Genomic DNA, 18110 nt, shown 5'->3' on the forward strand with positions numbered 1-18110 from the left:
GTCAATCAGATGTACAATCAAACATCATGGTTTCTTTTCCAGTCAGAAAACTTTCCCATACAGCACTTTTCCAGACAACACTTTCCCGAACAGAAACTATCAAACGGGACCTTAAGACACTTGAAAAATCATTCTATTTTCCCCCTCATTTTTGAGACTTCCTATTTCCCTCTCCTAAATAACTAAATTAAAAAATAAATAACTAGTTAGTTACCAAACTATCTCTAACAAACTAGATCTTCAAAGATTGCAAGTGGTAATCAAATCAAATCCAAGAAGATTGCACCATATCTTGATTGAAGATTTATTCCTATCTTGCTTCCTCTTCTCCTTATAATTTTCGACCTCCACTCTCTCATTTCCTTCCTTCATTTTCCCAGCAAACACTCTCAAATAATTGCACTCAAACTTCTTCACTTTGCAGCCTCATTCACCCCTTCAAAACCCACCAAAACCAAGAGTAAAAAGAGGGTTGTTGCTCCTCGGTTTTCAACCACCATTCACATCCTTTTACCTTTTCTTTTGCTCAAATTTTATACCCCAAAACACCACTGAAATTATGTTAATTCACTGCACTAGAATGGTTTATCAAAACAGTAGCTAAACCACATCTTCTCTTGCTTCTTTGTTGTGATTTTCGAGCCATACAACACCCAAAGCAATAACTATTTTCGAGTGGCCAAAAAAACCCATAAAACCTTCTATTTTGCTGCCATTTTTGAGCATCATAACAACCCCATATGTTGTTGTTTTCGAGCACCATTTAACCCAAAGAAAGCTACATTTTGTTCCTCAAAAGTCTTGTGTTCCAACCTCTTTTTGGCAACATACTTTAGATCCAAGAAGAAATTAGGTAATCTTTGCATTTTTACCTTTTCTTTTGTCATAAAACTTACTTGTTTTAAGTGAGTTAAAGCTTGATAAAAGTCTAACTTATTGTAAATGTATGTTTTTATGTGTTAAGACATCCCAAAAAGCATTTAAATCTCAAGCTTCGTTGGAACCGGAAACCTCACGTACCTTGATCAAACCAAATAACGTTACGCAACAAAAGTGAGTATCTATGTCCCCTTTTATAGTTTTTTAAAATTTCCGGGGGAGAATACACATAAAAGTCGATATAAACTTAAAAAATGACTATTTAAGTTTATATATAGCTATTTGATGTCATATTCATGTTGTGATAAGTTTAAGTTTTACATGCAAACTTTTGTTTCAATTAATACTCTTATATATAATTGTTGCATGAAAAACCATCAAATATGTCATGAATACTTATGATCCTAGATCAAACATTTCATAGAAGTTTAAAAATGTCAAAATACATGAATAAAGACTTTTGGTAGAAAAAGAAACACAACTTATGATATTATTTAATTGGCACACTTGAGGGACATAAAATGTTGTTATAGCAAGTTGTTCATGAAATGGTCACGTCATAAGGATAATTGTAGAAATGATCAAAATTGGTTTGGATATAGTCACATACAACTGGCATGTCGTATTTTGGTAGGAAACAGTTTTGATTTACATGTAGAGTAAACAAACTTTTAGAACAAGTTTCCGAACATAAACAATTGAGAATTGTAAATAAAATTAGGGATTGTTGTGGAAGTTTCTCATTCATCAAACTAAGAACACCAACTTAGTGAAGTCCTATGTAATATCCGTTAATCATTTGTGAGTGAAGAATGTATGTATAGATATATACGGGTTGACACCTCCGTCTGTGGTTGCTAGCTACAACCGTCGTTTGAGGAGACAAAACAGACGACAACTTCTTGTTTTTATCTTACTTTGTATCACGACATCGATGAAGCGTCGTTTGGACAACAAGTGCCAAACCTATTTATACTATGCTTCACGGAGGCGGGTTCAAGTCATATAGCTCGCTTATTGTTCCCCAAAATCCTGGATACAAAAATACTAATATTGACTAAGATAAGGTCGTATGTAGTATAAGATTTCACATGTAGAATATTAAACAAATTGTTAGTGTTTATTTATATAAAATAAACACTTAATCTTCCACTTCACGAAAATATGTTGATTTTCACTTATTCATTATAAGTAAATTAACATGAATACTTGTATCGGATTGCAAGTAGGAGTCTCACAGGAATCATATCGGTAACATGTTTGGCTATGATCTTGCACAAACTTTTCTGAATAAACATTCTACGTTTTATAAAGATGTCTTTTTATAAAACTCACGAAGTCAAAACCTGTGGAACTCACCAATAATTTTTGTTGACATGTTTTAAAAATGTGTACTCTCAGGGAACTAAGAAGCCGAAGGTAGGACATCGATTCTAAGGAAATTATATTTCCTTTCTTTTGTGATAAACTTGGCATGTTTTATACTATCGTAATGTGTCTGAATTGTTATGATGTTGTAATTTCGTTTCCAAACTTAAAAGTCTGTAATAGATTGATTTAAATATGTTAAATGTTCAATATATGTGGTTGACTGTTATTCAATTGTAACGTCGCAACCCCGACATTTCCACCTCCGGTCGGGGCGTGACACACACAACCTTTGTGTAAGTTTTTTGTGTTATTGTTCTCTACAAATACTTAATTTAGGTTAACAAAATGGTATAAAAGATTTTATCCATGGAATAACTTCAAGTTGTTGGTGGTGTCAAGAAACTCACCGATTAAAATTACAACACTTGGTCCACTTGTATCTTTTTGTATATGTATGGACAAGATGTAACATTCTGTTTATTAAATAAATAAAAAGATAAAATTAATAAATGAATAGTAGCCCTAAATTCAGAATAATTTAGCAAGGCTGGTTTCGGGGGTTAAATGATATAATTTGGACTTTGGGGGTTAAGAGTGTAATTTCTGGACTACTTTGTAAAGAATTTTGAAGGTTGAGGGATGTTTGGTAAATTATGGATTTAATTTGAAAAGGATTTCAGAAGTCAGGGTATGATTGGTAATTTTTGGACTCATTATGCTTATGAATGGACCTTGCAACCATGTTGATGGGCACATGATTCGTAAAGTTGATCTGAGTGATCCAATCATCTGATCTTAATGACCCTTTATTGATCTTAGTGATCCTTGTTGATCTTTGTGATCGTTGTTTATCCTAGTGATCCATATTTAAAACAAAGTATATGCAATGGAAACACAAATAGAGTTTGATCCAATCTTGTTGTAATTTCATACGATTTATACATAAAGACCGAAATAAGAATGCATACCAACGTTTATAACCCAAGACAATGTTTACACATGAACATACAACTGGAAAGTTTTTAATGGACTTGAATGCTTACAACTTTATTCATCTAATAATACATCATTCTGAAATACTTACTTCTTAAAACCATCTGATATTCTAATACTAAAGTCTACAATGGCGATGATCAAGCTCTGTTCTGACATGGTTCCTGGTAATATGAATAAGAGTGGGACACCCAGAAAGAGCCATGGTCAATTCAAGTTCATCCTTCAACATCTCAATCACTCTTCTTACTCCATACTCCCCCTTTGCTGCTAACCCATACACAACTGGACGCCCTATCTGCAAATAATTCCATATCAACATTCAACATCATCATCATTTAATCATTTTCCATCCAATTTATAATTCAAAATTACCATAACAGCCTGTGCACCAAGAGCTAAAGCCTTAAATACATCTGTTCCTCGCCTTATTCCTCCATCAAACAGCACTGGTATTCGTCCTTTAACTGCAAGAACCACCTACGAAAAAGGGAAAACCGGTGATTTTCTTTTATAAATTGTTAATGTTTGCAATGCATTTGGATCTGAATCATCAATTAATCATTAATCACCTCTTCCAGAGCATCAATGGTGGCTGGAACATAATCTAGCTGGCGAGCACCATGATTCGAGACTATGATTCCTTCAACTCCTACTTCCATAGCTTTAATGGCTGCCAAGATCCAACATTCAGAAACCTAAGACTATATCTACACATATATAAACACCATTTTCAAAAATAATAATAATAATAATAATAACAAACTCCTCATGGCCTTAATTACCATCTTCACGGGTCAATACACCCTTTATCAAAATTGGCAACTTTGTAATCGACCTTAACCAAGCAATGTCCTGCAAAAAACATATTATCTTACAAACTCATGGATCTTTATGCTTCCAAGTTCATTATATGAACAAGAGATTGAATGTTGTGTCGTTTTAATTTTAATCAAACAAAACCTTCCAAGAAAAAGAAGGGTCGAAGCTCCTGGCTGCAAAAGCTTCAAGATTTGAACCTTCATCCTGCAAAACATATATATATATATATATATATATATATATATATATATATATATATATATATATATACCCAAAAAAGAAGAATAAAAAGATTAGTGATTTCACTTACATCTTCTACTTTGGTTGACACAAGACCTTCAAAATTCTTCAACTGGGGTGCAATCATTCTACACAACAAGATCAATTTTTTACATAGAAATAAAAAGAAGAAGAAGAAGAAAATAGTAATTTGGGATGAATTTTACTTGTTTTTTATGTCTGCTTCCCTACGACCAAGTTTAGGAGTATCAGCAGTAAGAAGAATAGCCTTGAATCCATTTGCTTCTGCTCTTTTCACCATCAAAGCAGATATCTCGCGTCTCTTGTAAACCTAAAAACAGATTGAAAACATTTTCAGAAGGAAAATTTTAAGGTTTATGTGGTGTGGGATGCAACAGTGAAGAAGTGATGAAGATCAGATACATACATATAACTGAAAGAATCTGATAGCATTGCAACTAGAAGCAACCTCCTCAATTGTGCACGTAGACATGAAAGATAACCCCTAAAACAGAAAGTTAGTATAAAAGAAGAAATCAAAAAAAGTAAGTAAAGCAATTAATTAAGAGATGCAGAAGCAGTAGTGTAGTGATTATATACCATTATCACATTACAAGCTCCTGCTGCTTTTGCTGTCAAGACCTCTCCTGGAGAATACATATTATAAGATGGATAAAACGAAAATCTTGAATATTGTTATATATAAATATATAATGGGGTTATTGAATTAAGTACCTTGAGGATGTGCTAATTTATGCATAGCTGTTGGGGCAATCATAATGGGTGCTGAAGTTTTGTAACCTAATATGGTTGTTGACATATCTATTTTGCTCACGTCCACAAGAATTCTTGGCCGAAAACTGATGATCGATCAAGTGTTGTGAAAAAACAGAGATAATGATGATGAAAAAGAAGATTAACATATTAACTATTACGTGATCCGCTTAAATGCTGCGGTATTTTCTCTGAGTGTGTGTTGATCCTCGGATCCCCCAGTAAAGTAGTCGTAATACATCTTTGGAAGCGCTTGTCTTGCCAGTTGTTGATATTCATTCAGATTAACTGGTTCCTCCTCACCCATGGCCATGTGTCAACTGTCAAGAATTAGGGTATATAAGTTTGTTTATTGAGGGCTTAACATGTTCAAGCATTGATTAGTGTTTAAAGAAAGTATTATAAAAAACAGTGAATCGAAGCTGAAGAAGCTTTGGATTATTAACTGGGATATGGTGCAATAAGTAACTAACAACTTTGATGTCAATAACCCTAAAAACGAAGATCCACTAACAGTGAAATCATACCTCTTAACTGGTATTGATCGGCCGACGCAGTAGGAGCAAAGAAAACGTCGGGGACTCGATTTAATGATGTACTGAGGTCTGAGAGTGCCTGTCGCGGTTTGCACGTGTTTTTATGGATAAACATTGTCGTTTTGTGATAAACGTGCCCAATTTGGACACTTTCATCGTTTACGACATTACATCAGATATTTGTACATATATTAAGAAAATGTTTTGTGTTATTAGACTAGAGGAGTAGCTCCGCAAAAGGCTCAACAAACCGGTGGCGAGTGTGTGTTGACATTTTGACCAAATTAATGGTATTTTTTTACTTTAATATATCTCATTTAGATGACATGCCATACATGGGGTAAAAATGATGCGACACGGAGATGAATATCAAAAAACAAAAGCTCATCAAAGCGGTGGCGAGTGTGTGTTCACATTTTAACCAAATTAATGGTATTTTTTTACTTTAATATACTGCAAGGTCAACGACAGGATTCACCCTGGAGGTCCTCATGTGTGGGACTATGTGTGGGACTGGAAGGCTAATATCTCTTCGCTTGAATAGGTACGTGAAGCTGACTTGCTTATTAACAGGGTCGGTAATATCCAATTAGGGACAAGGAATGATAGGTGGGTTTGTAATCTCTCCAATGATGGATCTTCTGCGTGGATGCCCTTAGAATGTGAATCGACTGGAGAGATGTCACCCGCAGAAGTAGCAATAACCTGGACACACGACGTCCCATTAAAGGTTAATTGCTTTTATGCGGAGAGCTTACCTTGATCGAATCCCAACTGCATGCGCCCTAATCAAAAGGGGTATTCAAGTCGCATCCCCCACGTGTACCTACTGTGAAGCTAAAGATGAAGATGCAGCTCACGTCCTTCTTCAATGCCCAATGGCAGCCACAATCTGGGAATGGGTATTTCAGTTGGTTACCAATTTCACAGCATTGATGAGCTGGTGAAATTTGCAGATCAATGGGGGACGTGTCCAAAGAAAAGGAAATGTTTAATCAACATTTGTTATGGAACCATATGACACATCTGGAAGGCAAGATGTGATTGGATCTTCAAGAAGATTAGATCCTCGCCAACCAAAGTAGTTGATTTGGTAAAAACTAATATGTTCCTTTGGACTAAGTATAGAAGGAATCATCGCTCTCTTCGGTGGGTAGAATGGTGTAGTAACTCCTTTAGTTGTATGTAATTCTTTTTTTACCATGTACTTCTGCCCTCCTAGCTAGGTGGGGTTTCTTGTCTAATAAAATTTTGTCGGTTCCAAAAAAAAAAAGATGATATAATAACAAACACACGACACCATTCACTGCAACCTTATTGATGAAGTAAAATACATCATGGGCAACCGAATTATAGTACGAAAAGAAAAAAAAAAAAAAAAAAAACTAATTCCCAATACTCGACTTATACTATTTTTTTTAACAAAAACATGCTACATTTAGATTCATATTAGGGGTTAAGTTCAAAATTAATCACTTAACTTTTTGATTTGTATTGTTTTGGTACCTTAATGCGGTTTAAGTTTTAAAAGGTCATTTAACTTGTTATTATTATTTTTTTTTTAACGACAAATATAATCTACCTCTAAACTACTTTTAATCTCATATATATCCCAGATAGAACACAAACGGTTATACCCTCGAGCTCAAAGAGAAATTAGAACATCTGATACCGCTATGCTAGAAGCTCTTTGGTCATCTAACTTGTTATTTGTTTTCGAAATGGTACTATGACCAGTGATAGCCCTTAACCTGTTGAGTTGGCATAATTATTCAAGTATCATTAAATTATAAACTTTATTTGACCTCATCGTCTTTTTCAGAACCACCAACGGGATGAACTTCTTGATTTAGTAGCCCTGCCTTCACGTCAGCTTTAATTGTGGCGATTTTCTTTTAATGGGCTTTGAAAAAAGGTTTATTTTGAGCTACAGATGTGGGTGTCAAGCACTTTCCAACTTCAAGAAAAAACAAAAAGGAACAAGCAAGAGCATTTTAACAAGCAGCTGGTGGGCATCAGTTTAACAATCACATACTCATAAATTCCCACAAAATGCTTGGTGGATTTTGGAAAGATTAACCATGAAGTGCTGCTCCAGGAGGACGATAGAGACATGGTGTGCCAAATCTTTAGTTTGGTGCCTAAAATTTTGATTATATACAACCCAAGCTAAGTAGATGCTTACATGTACTGCTAACTTGGAATAACTATTCCAACTCAGCAAGCTAAGGGCTATAACTGTTAACCGGTCATCAAGACCATTTCGGAAACAAATAAAAAGTTAGGTGGCCTTTTAAAACTTAAACCGAATTAAGTGATCAAATGAGTACAAACCAAAAGGTTAAGTGACAAATTTTGACCTTAAGCCCTAATATTACACAACACCAAAAGAAGTTTCAGTATATATATATAAGTAAATCCATCAATATCAATCTCAATCCACAACAAAATGAGATAAATATTTTCTTTTAGTTTTACCTACAACATTTGGGTGCCAAAACACAACAGCCTCCATATAATCTAAACTCAAAGTTATTAAGTAACTTGGGCCCCCTGAAACAATGGAATACATTAAAATAAAAAAACAAAACACGTTTTCTGAGATTAAAGATGCCATGTCATCATCACCATATCTTGTTTTTGGCCCAGAAGAGTATAATAACTACCCCAACCACAATTGCAAAAGGAGCATATTTCTTGATCAATGCCTGCAATTGCAAGTTCCAGACTTTATATCTTAAAGTAAAACCATGCATACTATTTAATATTTATTACTAACCTGTCGATTTAAATCTCTTGCTTTCTCAGCATAGATCCGAGATTCTGAGGTTAATCGGCTCGACATTTGACTCACCTCTAAAAAAATTTTAAAAAAAAAATCAACAATCTGATAAAAAAATAATAATAATAATAATAAGTTTTGGAAAAAAAAAACTTACGGTCCAATTTTTCACCAACACCAAGAACTTCCTGAACATTACGTGTCATGATCTGGTGTACTTCATAAAGTTCATCATTCAGCTTTGAAATATTCCTTTGAGTTCTGGTGTCCTGGTACAATTTCTTGGTCCTCTGTATAAACGTATCTACTCATATATATATTTTTTTTAAAAGATGGATCATGAGTTAGAAACATGAAGATGAAGTTTATAATTTTTATAAAAAAAAAGTTACCAAATTTTATAAAAGCGTAAGGTCTTGCTGCAGTTTCGATTTGATTGGCATAACCACGCTCAAATTCATTCTTGAGATCTTCAAGGTATTGGAAAGCCAGCTTCTTTGGGTAAGCACGATCACACATTGTCAAATAACATACTCGCCCTTCAATAATATAGCTGACAATTTTTGGGTTAAGTTTCAAAACTAATAAAAATATAAAAAATAAAAAATAATAATAATGATGGAGGATACTGGAAAATGTAAGGGCCAGTTTCAACAGACATCCGAGAGGCTTCATTGTGTCCTCTTGAAAGGTTCTTGAACAAAGCTTTAACTTGCTGTTTGTAAAACTCTGCATCTTGCATATCACGCCCATCATCAAGTCCTTCAGCTAGTGGAAGCCCATCAGTCACACGAGCAATCATTGTCAGCTTCACCATCTTATCCCCTTACAGAAGCTGTCACCTCACCTGTAATAAACACAATATTTTAACATTCAATCTACCAAGATGATCCTTCTCCCAAAGGTATAAATTCATCAAATGGTGGTAAGTTTGATGGTAGATATACATACATAGGTACTACATAAAACTGTAAAGAACTCTAAACATATAAACTTCAAGACTAAAGATACAACTAACATAAGTACCATATTTCTTGTATAGAAAAATATGTGCAGACTACTAACTGCGTATTCACCATATTTAGGTTGTAACTTGTAAGAGTAGAGTTGGCATACACATCAACATGAACACACTTTTAATTGAATGCATAATAGATCAATTTCCCAACAACGATTGTTAATGAGGAACTTTCCATCCTAACTAACACACACCAAGACAAAATGAGTAATACATAGAAGATTTGAAGAGAATTATTACGACCAAGAACAACAAATTAACGGTGATGACGAAATCAATATCACATTCACATCAATACCCAACTTGAATCATGTAATTACAATGTCATTCGAATCGAACAAAACTATAATCAGGTCTGAAAAATAATGAGGAATTACATGTACAAGAAAGAAAAGGAAATTTACCTGAAATTTTTGTTTATCATGCGAATAGATGAACCAATCTTTCCGGCTTAGAGTTCCTTAATGTACATTGATCGGTGGCGAGGTTTACAATAATGAATAAACTCCGTAGAACCAGATCAAATCAAATTATAGGGTTTTGGAAGGACGATTTGAAAATTGGGGATGATTTCTTGTCCTTCAAGAAGAGATAGATGACTGTAAGATGAAACGCAAAAAGAAAATGCTACAAATAAATTTATTGATTATTGGCGTTTGACCCCTCTGCTCCTAAAATTTATCTTGGGATCTAACTCCCAATAAATTAATTTCTTCAAAGACAGAAGTCAGAGTTCAAATTGTTTTTTATTCACATTCGAGTGTAATTTATCATGTAATATATAATTGAGTTTATAAAATGTACATATTTCTTTATAGAGAAAATAATCTGAAACTCACTATTGATTAAGTTTTGAAAAGCATATATTTGGTACTACTATTTTTCATGTTTCAAAGATAATATTAAAAGAATGTGTTTTTAAATGACAAAACCAATTCTTTTGAAAACAACATCCGTAGATCTAGGGATATAACATTACTATGTATGACCTGTTGGACTTTGTTGAGGAGCTTCACTGCCTCTGGTGTGAGAAAACCAATTGTATCAAACGTGAAAGGTATAAACACATGTTGATTTTCATGGTATGCATTCTCGTATTCGGTCACTTTGCATATAGAGGCTTTCAAAGCAGTATGTCCTGCTGTGAAACCCCCACTCCCCAAGCACACGAGAGAGGAGACCCCCGTAAGATCCACACAAGCGTGTTTCCTTCCTATCCATCCAAATACCAAAATGTCAGTCGTCCTGAGTGTGAATCTTCCATCCAATGAGTCAGTCAAAAAGTCCACAACCACTTCTTTAATAACGGAAATATCAGCACGCCGATAGACATCAAAGAGAACGTCTCTAACGACATTATGTCGGTATTTGAAGTCTGAGAGTTCTCTACAATGAACCGTATATTCCTCAAAGGTGTCCAAACATGCCTTGCGAAAAATTAGGCATATCTCATCGATGACCTCGCCGGAGAAATCCAAGATGAGATCACTCCGATTTCGATTTCATCTTGTATGTGTTCATCAAACGATTCCCAGGAATAAAACGATTTCCACACACACACGATGAACAATGTTTTTGAGTTTTTGGGTTTCTGATGACGGATCTGAAATCACGAATCTGTCACGGATCATCTTGTTTTACATATCGTGTTCTTGAAATCAAAGTTTGTTCCATCTTGTTTTGAAATCAGAGTGTTGTTCTATGTTCATCGTCTTCATCGTGTCATCTTCTTTGTTCTTGGAAGTCAACAAACTATACAGCACAATGTACAAGCTCGTCGTTGCATTAACCTTTAAACCACCGCACACAAAATCCATATCTTCTCTGTTCTTGGAAGTTGTTTCTGGAAAGAATATAAGAATATGAACATGCTTGAACATCAGATTTGGAAAGAAGATGACTACGATGAAGATCTACAAACCTTGAAGGTCATTGTGTGTTCATATGATATTTGAAGAAACAACTTAAAAAAAAATGTATAGGTTGTTTTGACAAACAAACTCAGATCCATGAACTTCTAGGTTTTTGCAGATCAATACATACACACATGAACTTTTTGGTTTTTTTAATCAAACGAGTACATACACACACAAGAACAGCAACAGACCGAAGGTGTTGGTGGGGTAATTCAAGGTAGTGAAGGAGCTAAGGGTTGACTGGATGTCATCAGAAACAACGCCGGAAAATCGAGTTTTACAGGAGAAGATGACCGGAAAACTCATGTTTGGCCATAATAAACAATGTCGGAAACCGGCAAAATCCACTATTACCGGTCATACTGGTATAATGTACACGTTTCAACAAGTTCAGGGTTAATAAAACACGAAAAATAATTTAGTGACCATATGTGACCAAAAGATAAAATATGTTATCCTCTCAAGTCATTATCCCTTTCTAATAATACAACTAATCAGAATTTTGGTAAATAGAGATCAAGTCGTGGTACAACGAGTACAAATTTACATATAGCTCAAAATCAAATGGCACATCATTACTAAACAAATGGAAATCACAACCCTAGAAAGGAATTACTACAAGTAACAACATCCATCCATCAATTCACATACCCATTCCAATGTCGGAATTCGAAATGAACCAAGGCAAAAAAAAAAATTGGAATACTTGCTTGCTTAATAAAGACTAGGGAATTCGACAATAAGGTTATTTACCTCCTCATATACAACAACAACCAAAAATAACTCATCATGTTTGCCAACTTCAATCATTCTCTCTATTTTTTAATTTTATATATACCAATCAACCAACATGAGATCCATCACAAACACTCCCCATATTCAAATACCAACTCATCTCAGCTTTGAGTCGCTTCCTTTGCTGCGAAATGATGACAAAGAGAAGAAAGATCGAGGCGCTGTTCAACAACCAACAACATAAATAATTCTTACTTAATTCCTTCCTTTTAATCTTAATTGAAATAAAAAAAAGAACTTTAATGTTAGATTATTAGATCATACCTTTGATAGAGCTTCCGGAAAGGTGATCCTCCCTCAGTCTAAAGTTTGCTGGAGGTGTAGGGATTGAGGTCTGCAATGTATGAACTGCCGGACAAAACAAATGTATTATTAATTATCATCAATCAAGAACATAATAATACTTATATGTAAAAATTATGAGTTTTGAGCTCACCTTGATCGCTAAAATAATCGGTTTCATTGTAGCTACTTTCAAAAGGGAGACCATGTGAATACTCCAACCCCATTCTTGACTTTCTTAGATCATCTGATGAACGATTCGAAATATCTCTTCCATCTTCTGTATCATCATCTCCCTCTGAAGTTGTAGCAGAAATCCAATCAGCCATGCTGTCAGTGCCACGGCTTTTCCTTCCAAATTTCAGCAACCTTTTGAATCCTTTTGTCATGTCTTTACGAGATTGAACACCAGAAGAAGAATTGGAGTTGGAGTTGGCAACAAGAATATTCTTTTGGGTGCTTCCCCATTTCTTCCTCATACGAGCTACCTCTGCTTCTGATGAATTAAGACCATGTAGATTCCAAGATTCTAGATTATCAGAGGAAAAAGGATGATGCCATGACATCGGGCTTTCACCAGGTGAATCTTGCACATCAGGTGTTTGTGAAAATGTCTGTGAGGCAACTTCGTTTCCGTTTCCAGGTTCAGAGTTTATCAAACTCTCGCTTTTCGACTCCGTTTCCACTGCATCTTGAGCTTCCATTTCCATGGTATCAAACTCTTCATCTTCATCTTCATCATCATCATCATCTTCTTCCATCGCTTCTGGCTCATATTCTTCTTCTTTTTTTATAATAACTTCAGACACCATTGACGCCTTCATCTTTGCAATACCACTTCCACCTATGCTGTTATTCCTCCTATGAAAAGACTTTTGTTCCATGTTCTCAGGAGGAGTTGGGGACTTCTTCCTTAAAGACTGAGACCTTACCGTTTTCTCTTCCTTGACAACTGGCATCTCCTCATTGGTACTTCTGCTACGCGTATGCGTATACGTATGGTTTCTTCGTGCAGCTGCCTTGCTGGCAACAGAATAGGGTTTCGTATTCTCTTTTCGCAAGTCTAAAAAGTTAGGGACAGATTGTGCAAGAGGATTTTCCGATTGTACCCTTCGCCTCCCACTCCCAGAAGCAGACGCTACTTTTGATCTTGGAAGAATTGGTGCAGATGGGGTACGTGGTGTGGATGTAGATGGATTTTTTACAGGTAATGGCTTTTTACCTTGAACATTCCTAAGAACACCATTACTACTCATAAGTTTCAGCTCTGAAAATTCAGATATATCTTCATCATCTTCAAGCTGCCCAAAATCTAATCCCTGCCATAAGTAAAGCATATTCATTAGTTTTAATAAAGTTTATATTTCAAATAAAGTTTGATAAATTACCTTCTCTCGCTTCATAACTGATCGAGCATTAAATGACCTTAATCTCTCAGCACGTCTACGAGCACTTGACATAGGGTCTTGTCTATCTGCAGAAAATGAAAGTTTGGCCTTCATTTCAGCACTACTATGCTCAAGCCTATCATGCATGGCTTTCATTCTAGCTTCTTTTTCTGATTTATTAGAACCCCATTGTTCCCTTAACCTTTCCTCTCTTTTCTTCATGTAACTATTATAGAATTTCCCTTTTGATTCATCGGAAAATCCAATCTCAGAAATACTTCTTTGAAGCCCATCTCTGTGATTCTGATCATCCGCTTGTGTGACTTGAATAGGAGATTTAAACACCACCCTAGTTGGTTCAGAAACCTGAGTAGGAGCAACAGGCTTACTTTGATGTGCATTATAATTAGGTTGATCTCGAAGCTTATGCTCTGCAAAAAGCTTTTCTAGTTCATTCGCTTTCACTTTAAGCTCATCATTCAGTTCTTGATTCCCTTTTAATTGTCTTGACCTATGTGTTTGTGTTTGTGTTTGTGTTTGTTCACCAAGAGCTTCTAATGGTGTTGTTGTTGATCCTGATCCCAAAAGCTTACCAGAAGGCGGTGTGTTAGTGTTACTATATCCATCAACATATCTGCTTTCATTCTTTTGAATCTTTGTTTTTTGGAGCCCAGGTTGTTTCTCCATTGCAGTGTTCTTCATTGGAGCTTTTGAACTCACTGGTTTTGAATCGGACTCTAATGATCTTGCATCTGCTTCATGGTGTGAAGTTTCAACAACTGCAGGCTTGAATTCTTCTTGATTTGACACACCACCATGAAAAGACTTGATCTTAGTAGGAAGTTTTAACTTCATTTCCAATGAATCATCTTCCAATTTGGTTACAGATGAAATAGATTGAGTCTTTTCCAAAGTGGGCCCCGGTTGGTTTGAACAAACAGATTCTTCAGGTTGTGTCCCAGAACTTGTCTCCATCTTAGAAAGATGAGGCTGATCTTGATCTTGATCTTTCTGTACCTCTGTTTTAGCAGAATTTGATGTCTCGTTTGTAGGTTCCTTCTTCTCTCCACTTAGATCAATGCTCATATCACTAGCACCACTCCATCTTCTCAAAACAGAAGGTGGAGGAGCTGAAATATCAGATGAAAGCCTACGAAGCTCAGGCTTAACAATGGCGGGTTTGCTGCCACTTCCGGTGGCGGCACCAGAACCAGAACCAGATCCAGAACCAACCTCTTTCTGTTTGTTTTCAAAAAGATTAATCCGGTCTTGTACACTGAGCCGCCTAGAAGATGGCTGGGTGGGTGGTGGCTGAGGAAAGGGCTCCTCAGACACACCACCACCACCAGCGGCCTCTTCTTTCTTTAGTTTGGGTGGCTGAGAAGTGTTGGCAGGTTTAGCAGATTGGTCTGGTTTAGGTGATGGAGATTGCTCGGTGGTGATAGGTGGTGGTTCATCATCTATGGACATGTCTGAGCTGTAAGAACACCGGATGGCTTGATCTTTAAAGCTTGATTTTGATGAATTTTTGAACAGCTCTGGACGTCTGTCACAGAGTGATATATATTTACAGCAAGCTTCACTGCACAACAATTAGAAAATTTTTATATCAAAAACTTCAAACCCTAAAAAGAAAATAGAAATTTTTATGGGTTGCTGTTGATCCCAGTTTAATGTTTAGAAAACAATATATAAAGACAGCATGATATTGTTCAGACAGAGTTTGAAATGCTTTATATAAGCATAGATTTTTGGGAGTAATGATTAAAAAAATTGCACTTGTCATTTCTTTAAATAAAAAACTTACCAAGGTAGTATGGTGATTTAGCATGATTGATAGGCAAACATTAAATGCGATAACAAGGTGCATTTAATGCTCAATATTATTGATGCTAAATTCAATTGATACTGAACATTCTTCGGTATCAAATACAAAAGAGTAAGCTGTAACTACAAAATAATCAAAGAGTTTTATGTGTCTAACAGTCACGGAATATGTTCTTGTTAAGTTTAGAAGTAAATACGATATATGTACATAAACTAATATCCAACTCATCAATAAATAGTATTAGAATCTTTTCTCTCTCTTTATTAGGTCTTAAAGTGGATTTTCACTTGGTTGCCATTTTCATGCTACAAAAGAAGTACATGATCTTTCATAATCAATTATATGACACAAAAAACAAGATAAAAAATGGAAGAAAAGATTTCTTACTTTAAGCGAGTGGCACCAAATCTCTCTGCAAACAACTGGAGGTCAGCTACTGAGTCATGGTTAAAACCAGCAGCAGTGGCACGAGCACAAGCTGTATTCAAATCCTGCTTCACAGCTGTCAGCCTTACATCAATTGCCCTCAAAAGCTCCTTCCTATTAAAAAAAAGGAAACGAATAGTCAACTCAACAGTCAACACAGACTGCAACAAAACCAAAAATATATATATAGCACATTTAATAAAATTTAACTATACTTTGTTGCATCAGCCCTAGTTGCTGTGCTTGATCTACCATCACCCAAGTTACTCGATAGCTGATCAGATGATCCCTGAAATCAACATGACACTTTTAGTTAAATGAACACCCTTAATTATATATGTATATGAACAATTATACATAGTTTAAAAATTAAAACCACATACCTGTGAATATATTTTACGGGCTGCTTCTAGTTGAGACATCTCAGCATCAAAGGTGATCACTAGTTCAACAATTTCAGGTGTACTAACAAAACGAACAAACCTAATGACAAAAGCTATCAATTACTATATGATTATATCAAAATTTCAAACATATAAGCTTTAAACTTTCTTTAAGGACACTACCTCTCAAGTGTTCCCTTTGTGAACCATGAGTCCACATTTTTGCGTTTATCAACTTCAAGCTTAATGAATTGAGCTGAGGATCCAACTTGTTCCTCCACAACCTTCAAATGTGTCAAAAATGGCTTCACTAAGCCCGATGCAAGCTTTTCAGTGTTTCCATTACTGGAAACAATCAATTCACATCTGCACAAAAAGAGGATAAAAGGATTAAATGCAGTTAGACAAATTCATCAAAACAAATTGTACTATTAAGTATTAAAAATTGAAGTTACCTTGAATGTTTTGGAGAGAGTTGGAATGCTGCGTAATCAAGAGGCATGTCCAATTCCATCTTTTTTTAACATAGGATACAAGATATCAGTAAGCAGCCTCAAAGATCCCTAAAAAACAATGTCAATTATTTACGTCAAAAAGATGATATGAATTGTTCATAGTTGGTTCGCCATTTTGTGTACTAAAGATCCTACTTTGCTAATCAAACCTAAATGTGAACCATTTGACCTAATACAGACTAAAAACGCGATACACCTGAAATGAAAAGCTGCCTCAGATCTGATTCTACACAGAAGAATCGAAATGCGAATCAATTGGTTGTTGAAGCAAAAAGCACCATTTGTCACTGAAGACAAGTTTTGTGGTGATGTGTGGAGAGATAAACCAAAGTTGTTTCAGTAGTGTAGTATATAAATCGCGAACATCGATTACCAAAAATAAGAAAATGCCAAGTGAATACGAGGTTAATTGCCAAAAAAAGATAAGTTATAGATAGAAAAACCCTAACAAGTTTGAAATGAGAAATCAAGAAGCGTAGCAGGAATCCGATAAGTACCTTATGTAACTGCAATGTAAATGTAAAGATCTTGGATTCTAACAAGCGATCGTCGATTCGGTTTCAAAAATGAAGCAACATTGCCGGTTCCTCTGGGTGTATTCAAAGAAAAGGGGTTTCTTTAGTTGGTTTTTTTGGGGTTTTTATATGAAAAAAGAAAAGTCGAAAACCCTACAAACTTAATAGCTGTCTTCTGTAGATGAGCTTTGCTTTACTTCTCTCTCAAACCCCATTATCTTTCATGTTCTCCCTCTCCAAAATCTTTAAAAAAATGGAAGAGTAGATACGTATCGATAGTAGTGTGTGTTTGTGTGTGTTTTTCTCTGCTATTTAGACTGTTAACTGTATAGTCGTAGTCGTATATACGGATGGAAAGTCGAAATCCTAAAATCTAAAACGAATCATATTTCCTTAAATTAACCGACTATCAAGCCGCTAATAACTGTTCTTCTTCTTAATTAGAATTTTGACGTTTAATAAATAGTGAAAAGACAACAGAAACAAAAAATTAATTTAATTGTCTCTAGATTTTAGACTTGCTTTTATCAAATATCAAAATGCATTTATCGAGAAATTAACATGTACCTAAAATAGCACAATATAATCACTCAAGTCCATAGACAATGGTCCCTCCATTCACAAAAAGTCATAACATCTCTAAACGT

General features: G+C 35.2%; 3 protein-coding genes and 1 long non-coding RNA gene across 5 annotated transcripts; 1 reads left to right on the plus strand and 3 right to left on the minus strand.

Moving 5' to 3' along the window:
- Nucleotides 1–388: 388 nt before the first annotated feature.
- LOC145111994 (uncharacterized) lies at nt 389–2353 on the plus strand. Its single transcript, XR_013710412.1, has 3 exons — nt 389–853; nt 965–1053; nt 2281–2353. It is a non-coding gene; the product is annotated as an uncharacterized LOC145111994 (long non-coding RNA).
- Nucleotides 2354–3154: 801 nt separating this feature from the next.
- On the minus strand, nt 3155–5769 carry LOC145117062 (peroxisomal (S)-2-hydroxyacid oxidase GLO4-like). The gene is made up of 12 exons (XM_079053370.1): nt 5607–5769; nt 5241–5399; nt 5041–5165; nt 4906–4952; nt 4733–4810; nt 4512–4636; nt 4376–4433; nt 4207–4269; nt 4029–4098; nt 3816–3916; nt 3619–3723; nt 3155–3541 (listed from the first exon to the last, which is right to left on the minus strand). Exons 2-12 carry the CDS (start codon nt 5390–5392, stop codon nt 3362–3364), a joined length of 1104 nt encoding a protein of 367 aa, XP_078909496.1. The 5' UTR covers nt 5393–5399; nt 5607–5769; the 3' UTR covers nt 3155–3361.
- Nucleotides 5770–7989: 2220 nt separating this feature from the next.
- LOC145112159 (25.3 kDa vesicle transport protein SEC22-1) lies at nt 7990–10016 on the minus strand. Its single transcript, XM_079048368.1, has 6 exons — nt 9820–10016; nt 9027–9244; nt 8790–8950; nt 8555–8701; nt 8395–8471; nt 7990–8323 (listed from the first exon to the last, which is right to left on the minus strand). The coding sequence occupies exons 2-6, from the start codon at nt 9212–9214 to the stop codon at nt 8240–8242; spliced, it is 657 nt and encodes a 218-aa protein (XP_078904494.1). The 5' UTR covers nt 9215–9244; nt 9820–10016; the 3' UTR covers nt 7990–8239.
- A 1865-nt stretch (nt 10017–11881) lies between these two features.
- On the minus strand, nt 11882–17781 carry LOC145117065 (uncharacterized). Of its 2 annotated transcripts, XM_079053373.1 has the most exons (11): nt 17621–17780; nt 17446–17537; nt 16889–16996; nt 16617–16799; nt 16434–16533; nt 16266–16339; nt 16012–16164; nt 13797–15378; nt 12563–13727; nt 12391–12474; nt 11882–12287 (listed from the first exon to the last, which is right to left on the minus strand). In XM_079053373.1, exons 3-11 carry the CDS (start codon nt 16945–16947, stop codon nt 12223–12225), a joined length of 3465 nt encoding a protein of 1154 aa, XP_078909499.1. In that variant the 5' UTR covers nt 16948–16996; nt 17446–17537; nt 17621–17780; the 3' UTR covers nt 11882–12222. The 2 variants fall into 2 exon arrangements, with proteins under 2 accessions (XP_078909499.1, XP_078909500.1); XM_079053374.1 differs by having other exon boundaries at nt 16889–16947; nt 17446–17781.
- Between the last annotated feature and the right edge of the window lie 329 nt (nt 17782–18110).

This window comes from Lactuca virosa, chromosome 5 (genome assembly GCF_052849685.1).
Source record: "Lactuca virosa cultivar CGN04683 chromosome 5, Lactuca_virosa_CGN04683_v6, whole genome shotgun sequence".
In the NCBI taxonomy this organism is placed as follows: domain Eukaryota; kingdom Viridiplantae; phylum Streptophyta; class Magnoliopsida; order Asterales; family Asteraceae; genus Lactuca; species Lactuca virosa.

Bases quoted from the DNA above. Each gene is read 5' to 3' on its own strand.
- LOC145117062 (XM_079053370.1), bottom strand. From the start codon at position 5,392: ATGGCCATGGGTGAGGAGGAACCAGTTAATCTGAATGAATATCAACAA. The intron at 4,637-4,732 runs GTATGTATCTGA...ATCTGTTTTTAG, and splicing joins TCAGATTCTTTCAGTTATAT to GTTTACAAGAGACGCGAGAT. The intron at 3,724-3,815 runs GTGATTAATGAT...CCTTTTTCGTAG, and splicing joins CCATTGATGCTCTGGAAGAG to GTGGTTCTTGCAGTTAAAGG.
- LOC145112159 (XM_079048368.1), bottom strand. From the start codon at position 9,214: ATGGTGAAGCTGACAATGATTGCTCGTGTGACTGATGGGCTTCCACTA. The intron at 8,702-8,789 runs GTAACTTTTTTT...ATATATGAGTAG, and splicing joins TTACGCTTTTATAAAATTTG to ATACGTTTATACAGAGGACC. The intron at 8,324-8,394 runs GTTAGTAATAAA...TTGCAATTGCAG, and splicing joins CAAGAGATTTAAATCGACAG to GCATTGATCAAGAAATATGC.
- LOC145117065 (XM_079053374.1), bottom strand. From the start codon at position 16,947: ATGGAATTGGACATGCCTCTTGATTACGCAGCATTCCAACTCTCTCCA. The intron at 16,165-16,265 runs GTATAGTTAAAT...TTTTTTTAATAG, and splicing joins ACTAGGGCTGATGCAACAAA to GAAGGAGCTTTTGAGGGCAA. The intron at 12,288-12,390 runs GTATGATCTAAT...GTTGTTGAACAG, and splicing joins TTCCGGAAGCTCTATCAAAG to CGCCTCGATCTTTCTTCTCT.